Source organism: Stenella coeruleoalba (genome assembly GCF_951394435.1).
Source record: "Stenella coeruleoalba genome assembly, chromosome: 3".
Lineage (NCBI taxonomy): Eukaryota > Metazoa > Chordata > Mammalia > Artiodactyla > Delphinidae > Stenella > Stenella coeruleoalba.
Window position 1 is genome coordinate 66717257 of NC_137148.1, and position 22759 is coordinate 66740015.

Here is a 22759-nt window from a genome sequence, read left to right on the forward strand (position 1 = left end):
CAGAACAATAAAAAGACACAATGTACATTTTTATTATATGTTAATGATATCCCCGTTTCCTATACATGTACAGCCAAGTGGAAATATTTTAGCCACAGGCATCTCTAGAGATTCACTCTTTGCCACTTTGCAATACAAATTAATGGGTAGAAACTTCCATTCACAAAATAAGGTAAAAGGCAACTAGCTATCCATTATAAATAAACAGTGCATTTATGAGTTAGCTCACCTTAAATCATTGTATGAAAACTAGGGTGCATTGTTTACAAGTACTGTATTTCTCTGAGGTCTGCATAAATCCCTCTGACTGAGGTTTTATATTGTTTTGATAATACTAATGGACTACAAATTGTTAGGTAGAAAATGGTGTCTTTGAGGTTAGCTAGAAGCAGAGGAAATGGGTTAACATAAATATAATAAGACATTCATTTGTCTTATAAGTTGAAGCGTACGTACATGAGCTCAGATGTTGTATTTTTTTCTTTCAAAAAATGTAAATACTCTTTAGTCCTTTCTAATCATGACCTCAAAATTCTTGATCATATATCAAGTATTACTAAATGAATATATTTTTTACAGTATAGAATGTATGTAGGAAATATAAATTTTAAAAGAATGAGAAAGGTTGCAATACAATTTTTAAAGCATCTTCCTAATTGTGATGGCTTCATATTACCATTAATATCTCAAAACATGGTATCAACTCTGGGTGAGTTCATCAATAATAATGGTAGACATAAAATATATATCATGTTGACAATCTCAATTTGGGGGCCAATCTCCTGTTAGCTATGACTAGTTTGACACAAATTATCTCATAATTTTTTGTGCTTAGGTCACAATAGAAGAAACCTTAGCTACCATTTTCTTCTCTTCTTGCATCATTGGCAATTTCTCCAATCTGACATTGCTCTGTAGATTTCTTTTTAGGCCAATTGTGGATTTGGTGAGGGTTAATTTAATTGAAAATAGATAACATAAGCAGCCACATTGTGCTGATAGTGTGCTGCTCTGTAGAACTCCTACCTTCCCACAGAACCTCTGCACTGGTGACCCTCTGACAGATAAACCCAGTGAGGTGCCTCTGTCAATCCACATGGCAAATAGTAGTATGATTAGTATACGTAATTGTTAACAATAAGAAAACATAAAAGTTATCTTACTTTCTTTGCACCTATCAGGATTGTCTCTTGCACTCTTCTGGGGTATATGCACCTCAGTGTGGAAACAACTACACTGTAGGTAAAGTGTCTAGGAAGATGGATCTGGGGCTGTAACGTATGTCCTATTTCTTTTTAGTCATAAAACCATGCTCAACTACTTATGACTTGTAGAGAATAACTAATAGTTAATAGAATTAGACTTCTCTTATTTCAATTCTTTCTAATCTAATGAAGTATTTCAAATTTAAGAAAAAAATTGTTCTTCAGCTAACTTCAGGGCAATTGCCTTTCTAAAAACTGGGTTTGGTATGACTAATCTTGTACTCAAGCCTATGTATCTTGGACAGGTGCTATGATCACAGGGTGACTATAAGAGAACGATCCACCCAAACAAACAAACAAAAAAATGAACACTGGGTTCTTTATTAACCAAAGAATTTCCTAGTATGTAAGATTTAAAACAAAATAAAAACATCCTTTATCTAATACTAGATATTTATTTCTATCTATCACTGAATCAAATCTTGAAGCAGCTTCCATAGTTTTTCTGGTTACTTTTGGGTAAAAAACTATCCTTAGCTTACTTTCAGTTAATAAACAGTCACTTATATTTTACATACTAAAATAAGTCCACTCTTGTAGCATCTAAAAATCCATAATCATATCCAATTTGGAAATTTCTTCCCCAGCTTAGTTTTACCTTAGGCTGGGAAAATTGCAGTGGGGAAGGAGCAGGCCCTCCCTTAACATCTGCAGTGTCTCTTACATGTCTAAATATTTAAAAATCATAAATAAGGTTAATAAATTGTAATATATATATTAATTGTGTATATATATATATATGCCTGCCTGGAGAGGTCCAAAGGCAAGAGATTGTGACTGAAGCTGCCTCTACCTGATATGGAGCAAGGGCAAGGTATTGTTTGAGGAATGGACGGCATTTGTAGAATATGGTAGGAAAGGGATGTGTATATATAAAGGATATATATATATATTCTCCTACATTTCTAACACTGTGGAAGACTAGGTTTCAATTGAGAATCCCAGATACTTCAGAGTTCCAGAAAACAAAGTGAGGATGCTGGGGGAAAGGACTTTCAACCCACCCTTCTCCATGGATACCCAAGCTCTACCTCCCACCCAGCAAACAGCTACCCAACGGCCTGTCACTGGGCTGAGGTGGGGTATGCACACTAGTGACACAGTCCATTCATGGCGGGGCAGATACAGAGAAGAGGCATGCATAGGCCCTGGAAGTATGTTGGATGCCATTTGACAGAGTATTCTGGGGTCCTGAGTACCTTGAGCATGGTCTAGAAGAGGGGAGTCTGTCTCCAGGTGGGCATGCTCCTTATGCCCACTGACTCTTTGCCCCACAGAGAGGGTTGATGCCAGAGGAAGGCCAGAGCAAGGTTGCCAGTGTGAGATACAGAGCAGGGGACCCTCCTGGCAGTGTCCAAGGAGAGAACTGGGAAGGAAGTGAGGGACACACTCTCTCTCATTCCAACCCATCCTCTACTCTCTAGCTGTATTTTGGCCTCTCCAGTTTCAGAGTAGATGAGATGGAAGTCTTCCCTGATATTCAGGTTGAAATATGGCATTGGTTACCCTGGATTTGGCAGATGTGTAGTTGTGAGCTCATTCTCTTGTGGGGCAAGTTTGTAGGTTCTTTGAAAATATCTCATCACTAGGAGTTCTTTGCCTTTAGCTTGCCTTCTAGGATGGGTCACTATGCTCTGCCCCCAGTTCCCTGAGGACCACCCTGTTGGCGGGTCAGAGAGCTTCCCTGGGCTTTCTACTTAGGCTCCATTCCTTTTAAGACAGCACAGTTGCTTGGTTTGGGGTCATATGTGACCCACAAGAAATCTACACACTTCCTTTCCCTGCCATAGTCTACAAGTGCCGTCTATTCCTCAAACAATACCTTGCCTTTGCTCCATATCAGGTAGGGGCAGCTTCAGTCACAGTCTCTTGTCTTTGGACCTCTCCAGGCAGGCATTAAATCACCAGTATGTAAGTGAATATAAGAAGTCATTGCAAAACAAACAAACAAACAACAAAAAAACAAGTATTGTATTGCTTTCTGATCTCCCATGGTTTCTTTTTCCTTTATTAGTGATAATGTACGTAATATATGCCATGTTTTTTAAAAGGAAATATTTGGAGGAATAAAGGTTGTCTGCTTTTAAAATCTACCAAGGCTCATGAGTTTTGTACTTGAGAAACTTTTAAAAATAAAATGGGAAAAGAAATTAGAACCTCAAAGAGTGATTCTGCTTTCAAATGGCAAAACCAAATCATGTCCAAAGTCCCTGAAAAACAGAAAATGACCAAAAGGTTCATTTTAAATATACTCTCTGAACCATTTGAGAATGGCAGGCCATAAACTACAGCAGAAAGATAGCTGGCAATAAACATTTTTCTTCAATCCAATCACTCTGAATAGGAAAGAAAAAAAATTATGCTCTCAGATAAAACGTCATTTACATTCTTACAAGACCACACTTAAAGAGAAATTGAAATAAGTCATATTGCCTGTAAGTTTAAAATATCAATTAAAAAAACCCCCAGAGACCATTGAGAGGTAAATTACCCCAAGGAAATAAGACAATTTCACATCTGTTTAGTTTTTGATATATAAGACCATCAACACAAAAATATACTAAATACCTTATATGACTTTATAAGTTAAAAAAGTAATCGACAGTACAGGAACTTATCTAAGCAGACTTAAAAGATTAACCAGTGTATCTAGAGATAACAATCTTCCATCCTGAGTCAATCCATGTATATCACTTAGGGTAATGTTGATAGTAATGCATTAACATGGACATTATGTTATCTTTTACTGAGAGAACAATGCACGTAGCAAGTCTTAGCAAAAGAAAAAAAAAATTCACAGGTGTAGACTTGCAGATATACAATGAACTTCATCCTAAACGAAGACACAGAAAATGACTCTAGAAAATGCTAGCCATATTGTCACCAAAAAATACCTTATTAATGTCTAAGTGGACTCTATTGCTTGCTCTATTCAAATATGGTCAATCATTTATACACAGCTCCTTAAAAATTTGGAGTAATTGCTCTGCCTCGAAAAAGGCTGACTTGGACCTCTGGAGCTGGCCATGAGGGATTTATCTTTATTGCTATACATGCTGTGCTGTGCTGTGCTGTTCTCATTATATATGGCAAGCCAACATGGAAGCATTTGGAATAGTTATTTATTTTTAATATATACCCTGCTTTTCTACAAAGCAGTTGAAACAGCTTGCAATACAATCTCTACAAATTAAAATAGCTGAAAATAAAAATAGATGTCCAAAACCGATAAGTAGAGTGGGAGCAATAGGAACTTAGGATAGAATACTTACTGGATTTGAACACTAAGTTTGCCTAAGCCAGCCAAGCAAAACAGCTTTTATAGTTTTCAGTATCTGATGACATGGAGCATCTTTGTACCTCAGGAAAGAAAAACACGTGCTTCCCTGAAGTTATATGAAATATACAAGTAGTGCATTGATAATGTGTCCTCATATTTATTCACTCAACCAATATTTATTATTGTATACCTACTATGAGACAGGCACATTGCTAGATATAAAGGGTAAAGTGATATATAAAACATACACGTAACTCTGCCAAGTAAGGGCAAGTAACCCCAACAGGTCTAATGTCTAAAGACAAAACAATTCCAATTATCTCTGCTGTAATTCACCATGGTTTTCTCTAGGTTTCTATCTTAGTATTCAAACAATAAGGAAGGGTTTACTGAGCTCTTCTAGTCACTCATTTATTCATTAATTCATCAACTATATTTTGAGTACCTACTACATGCAAAGCACAATTCTAGGTTGTGATCAGGAATCGAGGATGACTCAGGTGGAAAGTGTCTTTAAGCTACCTAGGGAGATGAGAAATACACAAATCAATACAAAGCAAGGTAGAAAGAAGGAAAAAAAAGTGCCATGCAAGGTGGAGAGTAGGGGGGCTTTCTTGCTTAAGGATGGACTGGGAATCATGGAAGTGCTCCTGGAGGAGCCGGGGCTGGCTTTATAGACAAGTGATGAGGGGAAGGGCTCCCGGCACAGAAAGCACATCAGCAGAGGCAGCACGATGGGCATTTAAGGAATGTGAAGGAAGAATGGCAAGTGCTCACTTGGGTGACACATTTGGTGAATAAAGGGGAACACAGAAATAAAATAGGGAAATTAGGTCAGGGCTAGATTTTAGGAAGAGAAGAGGTTCAGCTTACGGAGCTGGTACCCCTAACTGTGCCGCTTGCTATGCAAAAGCTGGCAAAGGAAACACACAGCTAGACTCTTGCCCTCAAGGACTTCATGATCTAATACGTGCATGGCCAGGCAAATGCCAGATGCTTGCATTTAATTATTCTCATTTACCTTTCTTCTACCACATGATGCATAGAGCTCTATATAGAAAGCAACTACATACCTGCCACAGCTCTGGGAAGGGCACGGATTCAAAACCATCTGATCAGAACCAGCCTTCCCTGTGCGTACCTTTTATGTGTGACTAGGGTTCTCAGGACCCATTTCTCCCACAAGTGTAACTCTTGTGCCACGTGCCTCTCTGAGTGAGGCTGGAGTCTGCCTTACAACATTACTCTTGAAGGATTCACTGCCTAGGCTGCAAAAACATAGCTCACAAAGCTCTTGCGTTCAGTCTGAAGAGATGCAGCATTAAAGCATATACAACAGGGAAAACGCAGCATTGGACTGAGCTGGTACGAAGGTAGAGGAAGAAAAGTGACTCCAAGAAAAACAGTGTGCTGACTGTATACCACAAATAATGGCAAAGACTCTCGCAGCAAAAGTGGCAAATGGCTCTCTAGATAATCTTGATGGAAAGCATCACTCATCACTCCTTCACCTCTCAGACAAAGGGGTCACCACAGGCAGGGCAGCATTAACATAATCACTGTTTCTGGGAGAACCTTAAATGCTGAATCAAAGCTCGTAAAGTAGGCATGGGTGGACCTTCCTCTGTGTGTGTATTTGCATTAAAACATGAATATGTGCAGATGCAAAGGATCCCTGAAATAACTTTCCACCTCACCCCACCCTTGCTTCCTCCATATTTACCATTCATCTGGCAATAACCCCCTCACCTTCAGTGTCTCTACCTCACTTTGTTTTCATCTGTCCTCTCTCCTTTGCCTAAAGTTTCAACCCTCCATCTGAGATTTCACTGTCATTCCCACTCCCACCTCTTCCAGATTATTGAGTTAAACAATATTAACCAAGTTTTTAAAATTACCTAACAATTAGTTATCAAATAAATTGACAATCAATGTATCGACAATCTATTGGCCTTCTCCAAAAGGAGGAAAAAATGGACAGTCCTCAAACTTATTTGGCCATAGGAGTCTTGCTAGATGACATGTTATTTTTCTCCACACTAATTTCACAAGCTACTGAAGGCAAATTCTTAGAGTTTTTTGTTCTTCCACGGAGCCCAGCATCATGGAAGACAGGGTATTAGTAGATGATACATTAATGGGTTAATTGTATAATAGACTAATGGTTTAGTTATTCCCTTATTCAAATATTTACTGAGTACCTACTATGAACTTTTTAGGCATAGAGAGCAGAGCAAAAAGTAAACAAATCAAGCCCTTGCTCTCAGGAAGCTTACTGTTTAGAGAAAAATAAATAAACAAATAATAAATATATAATATTTCAGGTGGTAAGGAGTGCTAAAAAATAAAGAAAAGTAAAAAGGTTGGAGAGTAGAGATAGCAGAGGAAGGTTTTACAAAATGACATTTTATTCAGGGTAGTTGGATAAGGGCACTCTGGAGAATTACCACTTGTGCAAAGGTCTAGTACAGAAAAGAAAGGGAGAGAGTCTTGTGGTTCTCTTGGAAAGAGAGGTCAGGTAAGTGAACACAAATGCAAAAGCCCCAGATTGGAAGCAGGCTTGGATGTTGACGGGCAGCCAGAACGGTGTGACCCCAGCTGAACCAGCACCATGGAGCATGGTTGGGAATAAGGTCAGAAATGGCTGGGAAGAGAATGCATCAGTCTCTTGTGGTCGATACAGGACTTTGGATTTTACTCCAAGTGCAGTGGGAAACCGTGGAGGGTTTTATACATAGAAGTGACCTAACATGAGCTGTGATCTAAGAGGACCACTCCGGTGGTTGTTTTGAAAATAGCCTAGGGACAAGTGTAGAGACAGCACAATCAGTAAGAGTTTGTCCTGGCGGATAATGGTGCCTCAGGGAAGAAGTGAAGGTAGTAGGGGGTGATCGGAATGTTATATAGTCTTTAAGTAATCACAGAGCATATAGAAGACATTGAGTATAGATAACTCTTCTAAGGCGCTTTAATGAAAAGCAGACAAATGGAACCAAAGTACTAATGTGTTTTGCTCTCTCTCTCATTCTCTTTCTCTCTCTCCCCCCGCACACCTCCCCTTCTCTCCCACCCTCCCTCTCACTCTTCCTCTCCCTCTATTTCTCTGTCTATCTCTATCACTGTGTCTATGCCTAGTTCTCTCTTTTCTCCTTCCTCTCTCCCTAGCTATTGAGAAAGTGTATACTCTCAATGACAAGATTTCACTTTTTTAAATTGAGGCATCTAGGCTTCCTATTCTCTCTATTGCAAAATTCGCTCAGATAAAATCAGTGTTTATTTTAGTACCAATTTCTTCTATAATGACTAAAGAAAAAGTATTTTGGAAACTAGTCAGAAATAATAATGAAAGTTTATAAATGTACTTCTAAATTGTCCGTAACACTTTCACATATATTAAATTGTCTGGGCATCATTAACTTGGACCTAAGAGAAGGCAAAGGGCCCAGTTATTTCTATTTTACAAAGAAGGAAACCAAGGCTTAGCATAATCATTAGTTCAAATTGATATGACTTGTTAATAACATAGAAAGAATTCAAGTTTGACTCTCTTCTACATTTAACTTCTTAACCCCCTTAACAATCATGCCTTTACTATTCAAATTAACTATACTCATTTTATTTAGCAAGAGTCAAAAGCAATTCCTTTACTGACCACCGAAAGAGTCTTTTTCATGTGGTTGGGAGGAAGAATACTCATTTAGAAATGTTTTAGTTTAAGATGTATCTTATAAATTGATTAAAACTTCCTGAATATCTAAGAATAATTTACTTCCAAGGAATATATTGCCTGAAATTTCTCTAAACTTATAGGCTGCAGCGTGATTGTAAAATCAATTAGGAATCGTGAGAGCAAAACTGATCAAGTTATATTCTAAAGGCTGATGTTAAATACCCACTCAATGCAACTGTGATTTCCGGATTTCCAATTAAAATGTAAACGTTGTCCTCTTTTTCAAAATCATTATTGTATTTTAGTATGTAATTGTATTTGTTTTGATTTACATATCACTTCCATTATAATGTTTTCTTTAAAATACACTGTACTATATTATTATGACTCAGCTAATGTGAAAGATAAAGTGACACAATGTATCTGGCCATCATCAAAAAGTCTAGAAACAATAAATGCTGGAGAGGGTGTGGAGAAAAGGGAACACTCTAGCACTGCTGGTGGGAATGTGAATTGGTACAGCCACTATGGAGAACGGTATGGAGGTTCCTTAAAAAACTACAAATAGAACTGCCATATGACCCAGCAATCCCACTACTGGGCATATACCCTGAGAAAATCATAATTCACAAAGAGTCATGTACCAAAATGTTCATTGCAGCTCTATTTACAATAGCCAGGACATGGAAACAACCTAAGTGCCCATCTTCGGATGAATGGATAAAGAAGATGTGGCACATATATACAATGGAATATTACTCAGACATAAAAAGAAACGAAATTGAGTTATTTGTAGTGAGGTGGATGGACCTAGAGTCTGTCATACAGAGTGAAGTCAGAAAGAGAAAGACAAATACCGTATGCTAACACACATATATGGAATTTAAGAACAAAAATGTCATGAAGAACCTTGGGGTAAGACGGGAATAAAGACACAGACCTACTAGAGAATGGACTTGAGGATATGGAGAGGGGGAAGGGTAAGCTGTGACAAAGTGAGAGAGTGGCATGGACATATGTACACTACCAAACGTAAAATAGATAGCTAATGGGAAGCAGCCGCATAGCACAGCGAGATTAGCTCGGTGCTTTGTGACCACCTAGAGGGGTGGGATAGGGAGGATGGGAGGGAGGGAGACGCAAGAGGGAAGAGATATGGGAACATATGTATATGTATAACTGATTCACTTTGTTATAAAGCAGAAACTAACACACCATTGTAAAGCAATTATACACCAATAAAGATGTAAAAAAAATTAAAAGTATCTAAATATAACCAATTTTGTGTCATTTAAAAACATCAAATCTTGAAAATTCAATATCTTAAATAACATCGTACACATTTAAAGCATCGATTATATATGTATATATGTATATGTGTATATATACCTTTTTCTTTAAAAGTCTAGATTTTATCCTAATGATGCTGTTAAAGGCTAAAAAACAAATGTCAGTAACAAGGCATAATGAAAGTTATAACAATATATTATACTGCCCAAGCTCATGACAAGAAATTAAGTAAAAATAAATAATTATAATGCTATTGAAATTAATTAGAAAAAAACAAGTATTTATGACCCTAGTGTAATCCACTTGAAACGACTTTCCAAATCTGAACGTTGTTCAGCTCCCCTCAAGTCCTCATTACCACCTCAGTCCAAGCCACCATCTTCTTGCCCCCAGCAGAGCCTATTCTTCACCAGTGGTCAGAGTCATTCTCCAAACAAATGAATTAATATACTCCCTTGCTCTCCGCCCTCCAAAGGCGCTCTTCCAATTTCAATAAGATTAAAAAGTCCTCTCTATGGCTTACAAGGCCCTACCTGATCCAGCCCTTGACCAGGCCTCCTTTCTGTCTCCCTTCTCATCATTCATTGTGCCCCAAGCACACACCCCTCTTGGGACCCCAGCACTCGCTACTCCTTCTGGTTTACCTGGATGACCCCTGACATCATTCACATCTCTACTCAGGTGTCAATTCCTGGGAGAAAACTTTGGCCATGCTCTAAAATATCACTCAAAAATCTCTGCTCCTTAGTCCTTATCCTTATAATATGTATTATTATTGTTGATATTACATGTTACTACTACATTATTATGCATTATACATAATATATATTGCTACATTTTAATTAAATTTTTATTAAAATCATTGTAGAGTCAAATGCATTTGTAAAAAATCAGACAAAGAAATATATACCGAGTTCTTCACAATGGTTAACATTTTGCAAAGCTGTAGTATAAAAGCACAACTAAAATACTGCTATTACTATATCAACCTTATTCAGATTTCTCCAGTTTTACTTATACTCATTTGTGTATATGTAAGTAATTCTGTACAATTTTATCACCTAAGTAGGTGTGTGTATCCATCATGCTAGTCCATATACCAAATAGGTCCAATACCACAAGGATACCTCGTGTTGTCCTTTTAAGGACTCACCTTCCTCTGTTCCCTCCTTAACACTTGGAAATCTGTCCTCCCTTTCTAAAATTCTGTCTTTTCCAAAATGTTTTACTTGGAATCATCCAGTAGGTATCCTCTTGGGATTGGCTTTTCTTTCTTTTTTTTTTTTTCCACTTAGCTTCATTTCCTGGAGATTTATCTAAGTTGTATTTATCAACAGTTTCTTCATTTTCATTGCTGAGTACTAAGTATTCCATGGAATGTATGTACCAATGTTTGTTTAACCATTCACCTGTTGAAGGACATCTGGGCCAATCTGAGACTTTGTTTATTACCAATAAAGCTGCTATGAACATACAGACATTTGTGTGAATTTAAGCTTTCATCTCTCTTGGATAAATGCCCAAGAGTATAACTGCTGAGCAATATGGTAAATGAATACGTCCTATTTTTTAAATTATTTTTTTCTCCATTAGAATGGAAGTCCTATGACACCAGGGACTTGGTTATTTTGGTCTCTTTCCCTTGTCCCTGGCACAGAGCACCTAAAACCCTTGTAGTTTCCTGGGTGATAGGAGTGTCTTTTGTTTTAATGAGGCAGCTGTGGGTGGTCTCTTGGGTGAGGGATGGTCACCAGAAAGATCAAACCACGATTAGAAGCTTGAAATTTTCAGCCCTGCCCCCCGCTTTTCTAGAGAAGGGCTGAAAATGGAATTAATGATTGATCATGCTTACATGAGGAAGCCTCCATAAAAATCTCAATAGTATGGGATTCAGAGAGCTTCCAGGTTGGGGAACATATCCATACTGGGAAGGTGACACACCCCAATTCCACAGAGAGAACCTCCTGTGCTCGGGACCCTCACAGACCTCACCCTGTGTATCTCTTCATCTAGGCTTTCACCCGTATTCTTTATCACATCCTTTAATAAACTGGGAAATGTAAGCAAGAGTTTCCCTGAGTTTTGTGAGCTGCTCTACCAAATTAAGAGAACTTGAGGAGGGAATGTCCTATTTGTAGCCAACTCTGACAGAAGTCGTTGGTAACCTGGGGACCATCCAGAGTGGGCTGGGGGCAGTCTTGTGGTACTGAGCCCTCAACCTGTGGGATCTGACACTATCTTCAGGTATACAAGGACAATAACAGCCACCACCACCACAGATAGAGAGAAAAAATGGATGGCTGCAAGAGGCAGCGGGTGAGGGAGTGGGTGAAGGGGGTCAAAAGATACAAACTTCTAGTTACAAAACAAATAAGTGCTGGAGATGTACTGTACAGCATGGTGACTATAATTTTAAATACTGTATTGCATATTTGAAAGTTGCTAAAAGAGTAGATTTTAAAAGTTCTCATCACAAGAAAAAAAATGTATGTTGCACACCTGATATGAATATAATGTTACGTGTCAATTGTATCTCAATTTAAAAAAAAGAAGGCGCAGTTAGGTCAGGAAGTTGAGCAGTTGTGTCCGTAAAGGGATGTGTGAGGCTCTGGGAAAAGCCCTGTGACTCTCCAACCCCAGGGAACACAGTAGGACCCAATGTCCTTAAAACGGCTTAACTTGGCCTGATGGTTCCTTAGACCATGTGCAGTTTTAGATGCCTGGGTGGCCACCAGCAGAGGAAAGTGCAGCCAGCCCCTGAGCAATATTTTCAAGGTGGAACCGTCAGCAGAGCCAGGGAGCTCATACTCGTTCCTAAGCATGTGGCAGCCTGGCAAAGCAGTAAGTAAGCTCTCAAAAATTACCTGTCAAATGCATAAATAAATAAACTCCTGGCCTGAGTGAAGAAGACTTCAGGAGAGAATGAGGCCCCACAGGCGTAAATGGCACTGGAAAATGGTAGCTAAGAGCAACAGGAATTAGGAAATCAAAGTTAAATATTGCCACAAACTAAGAGGCCTTGGAAGTTTGGATTACATGCAACAAATTTCTTTTCTTAAACTGTATTTGTGTTACCATCTCTATTCCTGGAGAGATCCTTTATGAAATCATGAGTGAATCAGTTCTAGAAGGTCAAGCCTATTAGTATAAATACACCACCTTCATGAGTCTAACCTTTCTGGCAGATTTTAACATATTTTTGTTCAGAACTTATGGTTTCCTGACAATCAGATTTCTTTTAATAAGTAACAGGAAAAAAGAAGAATGTTTAACTGTCATTTAAAGTAGCAATTTTCAAATATTTTGAGTTTGACAATATCTGAATATTTCACTGCAAAAAATCACAGACTGTGTCTATATTTGAATAGTGTTTCTGTGTAAATATCTAGTACATAGCTCTGCCAGGACAGTGCTCTTTGCGAGACTCCTGAAAAGAGTGAAAACAAGAAAATGAAAATGCCTTGGAACGCTGACTATTGCAGATAGATTAAGGGATAACATATTTTAAGAACAGTAAGCTAACATCTTCCTCTGGCCTGATTCTTTCAACAGTTGAGGGTTCTTGCTGTAAGATGATTTCCGTTATATTAAGTAAAGCTTGAATGACAAAATTCAATAAGGTTGCCTGATTATACATTTAGTGTGGAGTTATATTTGTGTATCCTAAGCTTCATTTCTCTGTATTTCTCTGCTTGGTATCTTTAAGACATGGTAATTCCTGGCAGTATAGTTCTAGAACACTGATTCCCAGCCTTAGCTGCACATTAGAATCATCTGGGGAGGTTTTAAAACTCCTAATGCCTAGACCATACCCCAGACCAATTAAATCAGAATCTCTGGGGTGGAAGCCAGGCATTAGTAGTTTTCATAAGTCTCCAGGTGATTCTAATGTGCAACCAAAGTGAGAACCAGTGTTCTAGAATTGTTTGTGTCAGTTTTACCAGGGTAATTGTTAATAGGCAGATCTGGGTCCAAAATTACTTCTATTGAATTAGAATCTCTACAGATGAGCAAGATGAATCTGAATATTTATCTGTACTCCCAGATGATTCATATACACACCAAGTTCGAGAACCTTTGGCTTATAGAGTTAAGGGGTCTAACATTGACCTGCAAAGTCCTCAGCGAACAGAAAACTCTGAATTCTCTATCTATAGTCAGAAACCTTTTGAGGTTGGAGGCAAGTCTATTTTGGAAGTCTCCTTAGAGGTCTTCATTTAGCCACTGTGGTTAAAGAGCTTGCAGGTGTCAGTAATAACTCCAGGTTGTTTCAACACAGTTTTGAAGTGAATACTTTATTAGGACAAATTTATCCTCTAGTGGGAAAGCTAAAATAAAGAGGCCATCAAGCTAACATTAGAAAGAGTAATTTAACAAAATAATAATTACCTCTTAGAATTAAGGATGTAAGAGAGGAATTCTTATAGAAAAGCATAAAGTTCCAAATTAGGCTTCCCCTCCCGGCCCTACAACTTATATTTTTCAAAAAAAAATTACAATTAAAAATTTTTTTAAGAGAAGGGAAAAATTAAAGACCAATAGGAATCCCCATTATATTTTAAAATATTCATCCATTAGGAATTTGTTACACTTTAAGATATGTAAAGTATGTTCTAAAATGTCTCATCTTACTCTAACAAATATCCTATTTAGGTAAACAGGGCAAAGGATTATTAATTCTACTTTTTATAGACATATTATTTCCAGCACATAATACAGTGTGAAGTTCTCAGTAAGTGTTTATTGAATTGAATTGAATCATTGGATGAGAAAGCTGAATCAAAGAACCATTAAATACTAACCAAGTCTTCATCAATTGATCAAGATAGAACTGCATCAAAAATCCAAGTCTAATCCAGAATTCTTTCCCTAAAAGCAAGTTTACTCCTGTATAATTTGGAAATTAAAGGTCATTCTTTTAGCCAGTAGTCCTCAAGCTTGGTGCACCTAAGGACCATATGGATGCTTTTAACTATATCCAGGGTACCAATCAAAGATTGTGATTCAATAGGGCTGAGGTGGAACCAGATTCTAACAAGCATCATCTATCAGAAAACACATGTAACTGCAAAATATGTAATTAATCCAATGAACAGTGATTGTCAAAACAGCAAATACCATTGGCTAACTCTGAGAAAAGTGAAATATGTAATTTAAAAAAGTAAAATGACTCATGTCCCCAATAGATATTTGTTGAATGTATGAATCCATTAGTCAATAGTATCAAATTAACACCAAACTGGTTTACAACATTTAGCATAATATACAAAGAGGAAAATTTTAGATTCTGTGATTTTTCTGGCCAACTTTCTCAGTTTGAACTTTTTGGCCAACCCAATAAAAGGAATTGAAGGTTGCAGAGCTGTGCACAGGTAGGGAGAATGCACAGAATGCCTTCAGTAAGATGGGCATAGAATTCTGAGAATGAAGAAACAGTCCTTCCCTAAGGCATTAGATTTGTAACTAGGCAACAAATAAAATATGATTACTTCTAGCCAGCCCAAAATGCGGCTCCCACCAGAAAAGTGCTTGCTTAAAAATGCCTTTCAAAAGTCTAACCTCTAGACAATTTTGGTGTTCAACTCATCTTATAATTTACATCTTATAATTAACACACACACACATGTGTATATATACATATATGTACATATACATATATACACATAATTACATATATATGTATGATACACATTAATGTATGGCATTTTAAGAACATGTATAATTTGATAATTCTACATAAAAACCAATACTAATCATTATTAGTTATAAAGTTACAACCTCATGCTATTTTCATTACCAAAAAAAATTTGTAATGGCTAAAATCCAAAATACTGACAATAACCAATGTTTGTGAGAATAGGAAACTCTCATTCTTTGCCAACAAGTATGCAAAATGGTACAGCCACTGTGGAAGGCAGTTTGGCAGTTTCTGACAAAACTAAATGTACTGTTACCATAAGAATTACACTCTTAGGTATTTACTCAAATGGGTTGAAAACTTATGTCCACACAAAAACCTGCACATGAATGTTTATGGCAGCTTTATTCATAATTGCCAAAAATAGAAGCAACTAAGACGTTTTTAATAGGTGAACGAATGAACACACTGAAGTACATCCATAAAGTGGAATATTATTCAGTGGTTAAAAGCAAAAAGAGCTATCAAGTCACAAAAAGACGTGGAGGAAACTTAAATACATACTACTAAGTGAAACAGGTTACTCTGAAAAGTCTACATAGTATATGATTCCAGCTACATACTGTAGGATTCCAACTGTATGACATTCTGGAAAAGGCAAAACCACAGAGACAGTGGAAAAAAAAAAAAAATCAGTGGTTGCCAGGGGTTGGGCGTAGGGAGGGAGGGATGAATAGGCAGAGCACAGATTTTTAGGTTAGTGAAACTATTTTGTATGAGGCTTTGGTGGACATATGCTATTATGCATTTTTCAAAATCCATAGAACCGTACGGTACAAATAGTAAACCCTAATATAAACTATGTACTTTACTTAATAATAATATAGTAATATCAGTTCATCAACTATAACAAATATACCCAATTAATGCAAGAAGTTAATAAGAGAGGAGACTAAGGAAGGGGGATATACGGGAACTTTCTGTACTCTCTGCTCAATTTTTCTGTAAACCTAAAACTGTTTGCAAAACCAAAACCTAATTTAAAAAAAAAATGTAGGTAATATTAATGCTAGCACTGGAAACATTTTTTCTAATTTGTAACATACTGACAAAACAGTTGTTAAATTAAACCTATTAACTATGTATTTGTCACTCCTATATCATGAAACTTAAAATTCTTTAACTATTTAGCATATTCCAAAAGATATTTAATTCACATTCTGTCATATAGAACTAAATTAATAAGCCCTGCTATAACTGGATGTCTGAAGAATTTTTTTCAATTCTTTTCCCAAATGAAATGTTCATATTATATTGGTCCATCTCTGATTTTCACTATAGTTTTTATTAGCAAAAAGATAATAAATATTTTGCCTATAATGCATTGTTATGTAACTGAATGCAGAAGTTGCTACCTTAACCTATGAGATGACTAGTTATAGCTACTGAAAGCCTTGTGCAGTTTTTCTCAAACTTCGATATGTGTGGGAGTCAACTGGGGATCATTTTTAAAAACAGATTCTGATTTAATTGGTTTGAGGTGGCACCTGGTAATCTGCATTTCCAACAAGCTTCCAGGAAATGCTGATGCAGGACTACACTTTGAATAGCAAGGTTCTAGAGTATATCTAGGCTATAAGATAATTACCACTGTGAAACGCAAACCCAAATCCCTAGCAGTTCTTGCAAGGGACTAAACAGCTGCTTTTTTTGGTTCTCCCACCTGGAAAAGCTCTCAGGGCTTCCAGAACTTCTAAATTTTCTTTCCCTATAATCCTTTTCAATTTTATCTGTAAAGAGGAAGACCTGATAACCTTTGTACAGTAAGCAAGCTACCCATTTAGTCATAATACTCTCCTAGCTTGTATGAGCCAGAGATCATTTATTTCTAGTTCAATTCCTCTATTTATATGTCTTCAAGCACAGAAAGGTCAAGTGACTGGCTCAGGGTCACTTATCCAATAACTTAGAGGTCAGGTCTCAAATCCAGGTCTCTGATTCCAAATCCAATCCCTTTCCCTTATTCTCTGCTGCTTCTAATAGTGATGCACTTCAGAGAAGAGGGACCAGTTTGTTTAGACCACAAAATCCCAGTTCTAAATTGAATCCCTCAGCCTCCAGCTTCCCATAAACCTTAAACATAGGTTTAAGGTCTTAATAGAAACTGAGTCTTAAAGGAGGAATAGGATATTGATCAGAGGGAGGGGAACAGGGGAATGGCGAATGTCCTAGCGTGAGTAGTGAATATATAAGCCACGAATACTAGAGTGATGATTAAGACCGTGATGTTAAGAATGAGTAAGGCAAAATTGGATATGTCAGACAGAGCCAGATTTCCAATCATCAGCAAAAAATGCAGAGTGCATCCTGGCTCTGAGACTTTGAGAATATTGTGTACTTTTCTGGAGACCTTCAATGGTCAGGAATTTGTGGAATTTCTGTAGAAGCCTGTTATAATACACATAATACAGTCTACTGTAATACCTACACTGCTTGTAACTGTCTCTAAGGGCTCAGATCACCAACAAGGGACTGAGAAGCTCCTGATTTTTCTCAGGCTGAGTCCAAAGTCCCCACAGCTGATTCTTCCTTATTGTAGCATCACTGCTCAGCCTTCACACATGAATATCTCAAAACATCTCTGGAAAGACAGAGATGGGAGCCCAGAATCTTCGCTGCCTTGACACTTACCTAATCACCTGAAGAGAATATTACTAACTTATTGGCAAAGCTTTGTGACATAGTGTCAGAGCAGCATCCAGAGGCAGACAGTCTGGCAACCCCCAATCAAGGGCTGCTTGCATAGAGCACACACTCTTACAGAGGAATCCCCTCTTGAAATGAGAATAGAATTTTCATAATGGGATGCTGTCCAGTGTTTAGTGGCAAGGACTGTACCCAAGGTCATATCATCCTTTTTTTTTTTTTTTCCTGTGCTGCAGGGCTCTAGGGTGGAGAGTGTAAGAGTATACAAAGGCAGATTTTTACTGTTAGAAATCCTTAGAAGGACAGTAATGTTGAGCCATACTTCTAAGAAAAAATCATCACAAGTGGACATATTTTGTTTAACTTCAGGTTAAATAAGAACAAGCATAAAAGAGCGATATGCAGATAGCACACTTGTTGAACTTACAAAGATTTTCACACTAAAATTGCTGACATGTGAGAAGGAGGAAACTGGCTTATAGATAGGGCAGAGTGGGAAGTTTTCTTTTCTGGGTATCATCTCTGAACTGAATCAACAGAATAATGTCTAGGAAGCTTGAAGAATGCAGCGTTAGGACAAATGTGAAAGAAAGAGACACATATCAGTTCAATATAAAAGCAGCATTTTGCAAGTGTGGCTGAACAACGATGAAAAGGGCCAACACGCCTGGGAGGATAGAAACAGTCTAGGAGTCAGTGGGGAATGTGGTGTATTCAGTGGGAGAGAAGTAGCATTAGCCAACGGCCAGGGTTCTTTGCTGCTCAAAGATTCTATCATTCTATTACAAACAAGAATAATGACTTGTATATTTTGCAATCAATGATAGTAAAAGCACAACGACTGTGGATGACTTACTGTGCTGACAGTGAATCCCATTAAATCCTCGGGGACATTTACAGACATAGCCTATGAATGTATCCCCTCGGTATGCTTCACTTATTTCACAGGTTCCTCCATTATGGCACGGATTAGGAGTGCAGGGACCTGAAAGATAGAAAAAGAATATTGCTGCATGATGCATATGCTTTAAAGTAGACATTGGGTCAGCATTTTGCAATTAATAATTTTATAGAGGAAAGTGTTCTGGATATTAGTGCCATAGGAAATGTAGTAGTTGGGGGAGTTCTAGAGATCAATGGTATGGGTTTGAATCCTGGTTTCATCACTTTCTAGCCATGTGGTCTTGGACGATTTACTTAACCTCTCCGTACCTCAGTCTCATCTTCTGTTGAATGCAATACTAATACAATCTACCACAAAGGGGGATGATAGAGATGAAAAGAATTCATACAGGGCTTCCCTGGTGGCGCAGTGGTTGAGAGTCTGCCTGCCAATGCAGGGGACACGGGTTCGAGCCGTGGTCTGGGAAGATCCCACATGCCGCGGAGCAACTGGGCCCGTGAGCCACAATGACTGAGCCTGCGCGTCTGGAGCCCGTGCTCCACAACAAGAGAGGCCGTGATAGTGAGAGGCCCGCGCACCGCGATGAAGAGTGGCCCCCGCTCGCCGCAACCAGAGAAAGCCTTCACACAGAAACGAAGACCCAGCACAGCCAAAAATAAATAAATAAGGGGGACGAGGGGAAGATGGCGGAAGACTAAGACGCGGAGATCACCTTCCTCCCCACAGATACACCAGAAATACATCTACATGTGGAACAACTCCTACAGAACAACTACTGAACGCTGGCAGAAGACCTCAGACCTTCCAAAAGGCAAGAAACTCCCCCACGTACCTGGGTAGGGCAAAAGAAAAAAAGAAAAAAACAGAGACAGAAGAATAGGGACGGCACCTGCACCAGTGGGAGGGAGCTGTGAAGGAGGAAATCATTCCACACACTAGGAAGCCCCTTGGCGGGTGGAGACTGCGGGAGGGGGGGAACTTCGGATCCGCGGAGGAGAGCGCAGCAACAGGGGTGCGGAGGGCAAAGCGGAAAGATTCCCGCACAGAGGAACGGTGCCGACTGGCACTCACCAGCCCGAGAGGCTTGTCTGCTCCCCCGCCGGGGCGGGCGGGGCTGGGAGCTGAGGCTCGGGCTTTGGTCGCAGCACAGGGAGAGGACTGGGGTTGGCAGCGTGAACACAGCCTGAAGGGGATAGAGCACCACGGCTAGCCGGGAGGGAGTCCGGGAAAAGTCTGGACCCGCCGAAGAGGCAAGAGACTTTTTCTTCCCTCTTTGTTTCCTGGTGCGCGAGGAGAGGGGATTAAGAGCTCTGCTTAAAGGAGCTCCAGAGACGGGCGCGAGTCGCCGCTAAAAGCGCGGACCCCAGAGACGGGCAGGAGACGCTAAGGCTGCTGCTGCCGCTGCCAAGAAGCCTGTGTGCGAGCACAGGTCACTATCCCTACCTCCTTTCCGGGGAGCCTGTGCAGCCTGCCACTGCCGGGTTCCCGGGACCCAGGGACAACTTACCCGGGAGAACGCACGGCGTGCCTCAGGCTGGTGCAACGTCACGCCAGCCTCTGCCGCCGCAGGCCCGCCCCTCACTCCGTGCCCCTCCCCCCTCCCAGGCCTGAGTAATCCAGAGTCCCTGAATCAGCTGCTCCTTTAACCCCGTCCTGTCTGAGCAAAACACAGACGCCCTCCAGCGACCTACACGCAGAGGCGGGGCCAAATCCAAAGCTGAGCACCTGGGAGCTGTGAGAACAAAGAAGAGAAAGGGAAATCTCTCCCAGCAGCCTCAGAAGCAGCGGATTAAAGCTCCACAATCAACTTGATGTACCCTGCATCTGTGGAATACATGAATAGACAATGAATCATCCCAAATTAAGGAAGTCGACTTTGGGAGCAAGATTTACGATTTTTTCCCCTTTTCCTCTTTTTGTGAGTCTGTATGTGTATGCTTCTGTGTGAGATTTTGTCTGTATAGCTTTGCTTCCACCATTTGTCCTAGGGTTCTATCCGTCCTTTTTTTTTTTTTAATTTTTTTTCTTTCTTAATAATATTAATTTTAATAACTATTTTATTTTACTTTATCTTCTTTCTTTCTTTCTTTTTCCTTCCTTCCTTCCTTTAGACAATGAATCATCCCAAATTGAGGAGGTGGACTTTGAGAGCAAGATTTATGATTTTTTCCCCTTTTCCTCTTTTTGTGAGTCTGTATGTGTATGCTTCTGTGTGAGATTTTGTCTGTATAGCTTTGCTTCCACCATTTGTCCTAGGGTTCTATCCGTCCTTTTTTTTTTTTTAATTTTTTTTCTTTCTTAATAATATTAATTTTAATAACTATTTTATTTTACTTTATCTTCTTTCTTTCTTTCTTTTTCCTTCCTTCCTTCCTTTAGACAATGAATCATCCCAAATTGAGGAGGTGGACTTTGAGAGCAAGATTTATGATTTTTTCCCCTTTTCCTCTTTTTATGAGTGTGTATGTGTATGCTTCTGTGTGAGATTTTGTCTGTATAGCTTTGCTTCCACCATTTGTCCTACGGTTCTATCCGTCCATTTTTTTTAATTTCTTTTCTTAATAATTATTTTTTATTTTAATAACTTTATTATATTTTACTCTTTTATTTTACTTTATCTTCCTTCTTTCTTTTTTCCTTCCTTCCCTCCTTTCTTCCTTCCTTCCTTCCTCCCACCGTCCCTCCCTCCCTCCCTCCTTCCTTTCTTTCCCTCTTTCCTTCTTTTTTTCTTCCTTCCTTCCTTCCTTTCTTTCTTTCTTCCTACTTCTACTAATTCTTTCTCTCTACTTTTTCTCCCTTTTATTCTGAGCCGTGTGGAGGAAAGGCTCTTGGGGCTGCAGCCAGGAGTCAGTGCTGTGCCTCTGAGGTGGGAGAGCCAACTTAAGGACACTGGTCAACAAAAGACCTCCCAGCTCCACATAATATCAAACGGTGAAAATCTCCCAGAGATCTCCATCTCAACACCAGCACCCAACTTCACTCAACGACCAGCAAGCTACAGTGCTGGACACCCTATGCCAAACAACTAGCAAAACAGGAACACAAACCCACCCATTAGCAGAGAGCCTGCCTAAAATCATAATAAGTCCACAGACACCCCAAAACACACCACCAGACATGGACCTGCCCACCAAAAAGACAAGATGCAGCCTCATCCACCAGAACACAGGCACTAGTCCCCTCCACCAGGAAGCCTACACAACCCACTGAACCAACATTAGCCACTGGGGACAGACACCAAAAACAATGGGAACTATGAACCTGCAGCCTGCAAAAAGGAGACCCCAAACACTGTAAGATAAGCAAAATGAGAAGACAGAAAAACACACAGCAGATGAAGGAGCAAGATGAAAACCCACCAGACCTAACAAATGAAGAGGAAATAGGGAGTCTACCTGAAAAAGAATTCAGAATAATGATAGTAAAGATGATCCAAAATCTTGGAAAGAGAAGAGAGAAAATGCAAGAAACATTTAACAAGGACCTAGAAGAACTAAAGATGAAACAAACCACGATGAACAACACAATAAATGAAACGAAAAATACTCTAGGGGGATCAATAGCAGAATAACTAAGGCAGAAGAATGCATAAGTGACCTGGAAGATAAAATAGTGGAAATAACTACTGCAGAGCAGAATAAAGAAAAAAGAATGAAAAGAACTGAGGACAGTCTCAGAGACCTCTGGGACAACATTAAATGCACCAACATTCGAAGTATAGGATTTCCAGAAGAAGAAGAGAAAAAGAAAGGGACTGAGAAAATATTTGAAGAGATTATAGTTGAAAACTTCCCTAATATGGGAAAGGAAATAGTTAATCAAGTCCAGGAAGCACAGAGAGTCCCATACAGGATAAATCCAAGGAGAAATACACCAAGACACATATTAATCAAACGGTCAAAAATTAAATACAAAAAAGCACATTAAAAGCAGCAAGGGAAAAACAACAAATAACACACAAGGGAATCCCCATAAGGTTAACAGCTGATCTTTCAGCAGAAACTCT

At 39.0% G+C, this 22759-nt stretch overlaps 1 protein-coding gene across 2 annotated transcripts in view; it reads right to left on the reverse strand.

Moving 5' to 3' along the window:
• The window catches only part of EDIL3 (EGF like repeats and discoidin domains 3), a 423483-nt gene that overhangs the window by 200337 nt on the left and 200387 nt on the right, over positions 1-22759 (reverse strand). For both annotated transcript variants that reach the window (XM_079918353.1, XM_079918354.1), the window contains one exon: positions 18706-18834. In XM_079918353.1, the coding sequence (XP_079774479.1) occupies positions 18706-18834 (129 nt within the window). The remainder of the gene's footprint in view (positions 1-18705; positions 18835-22759) is intronic.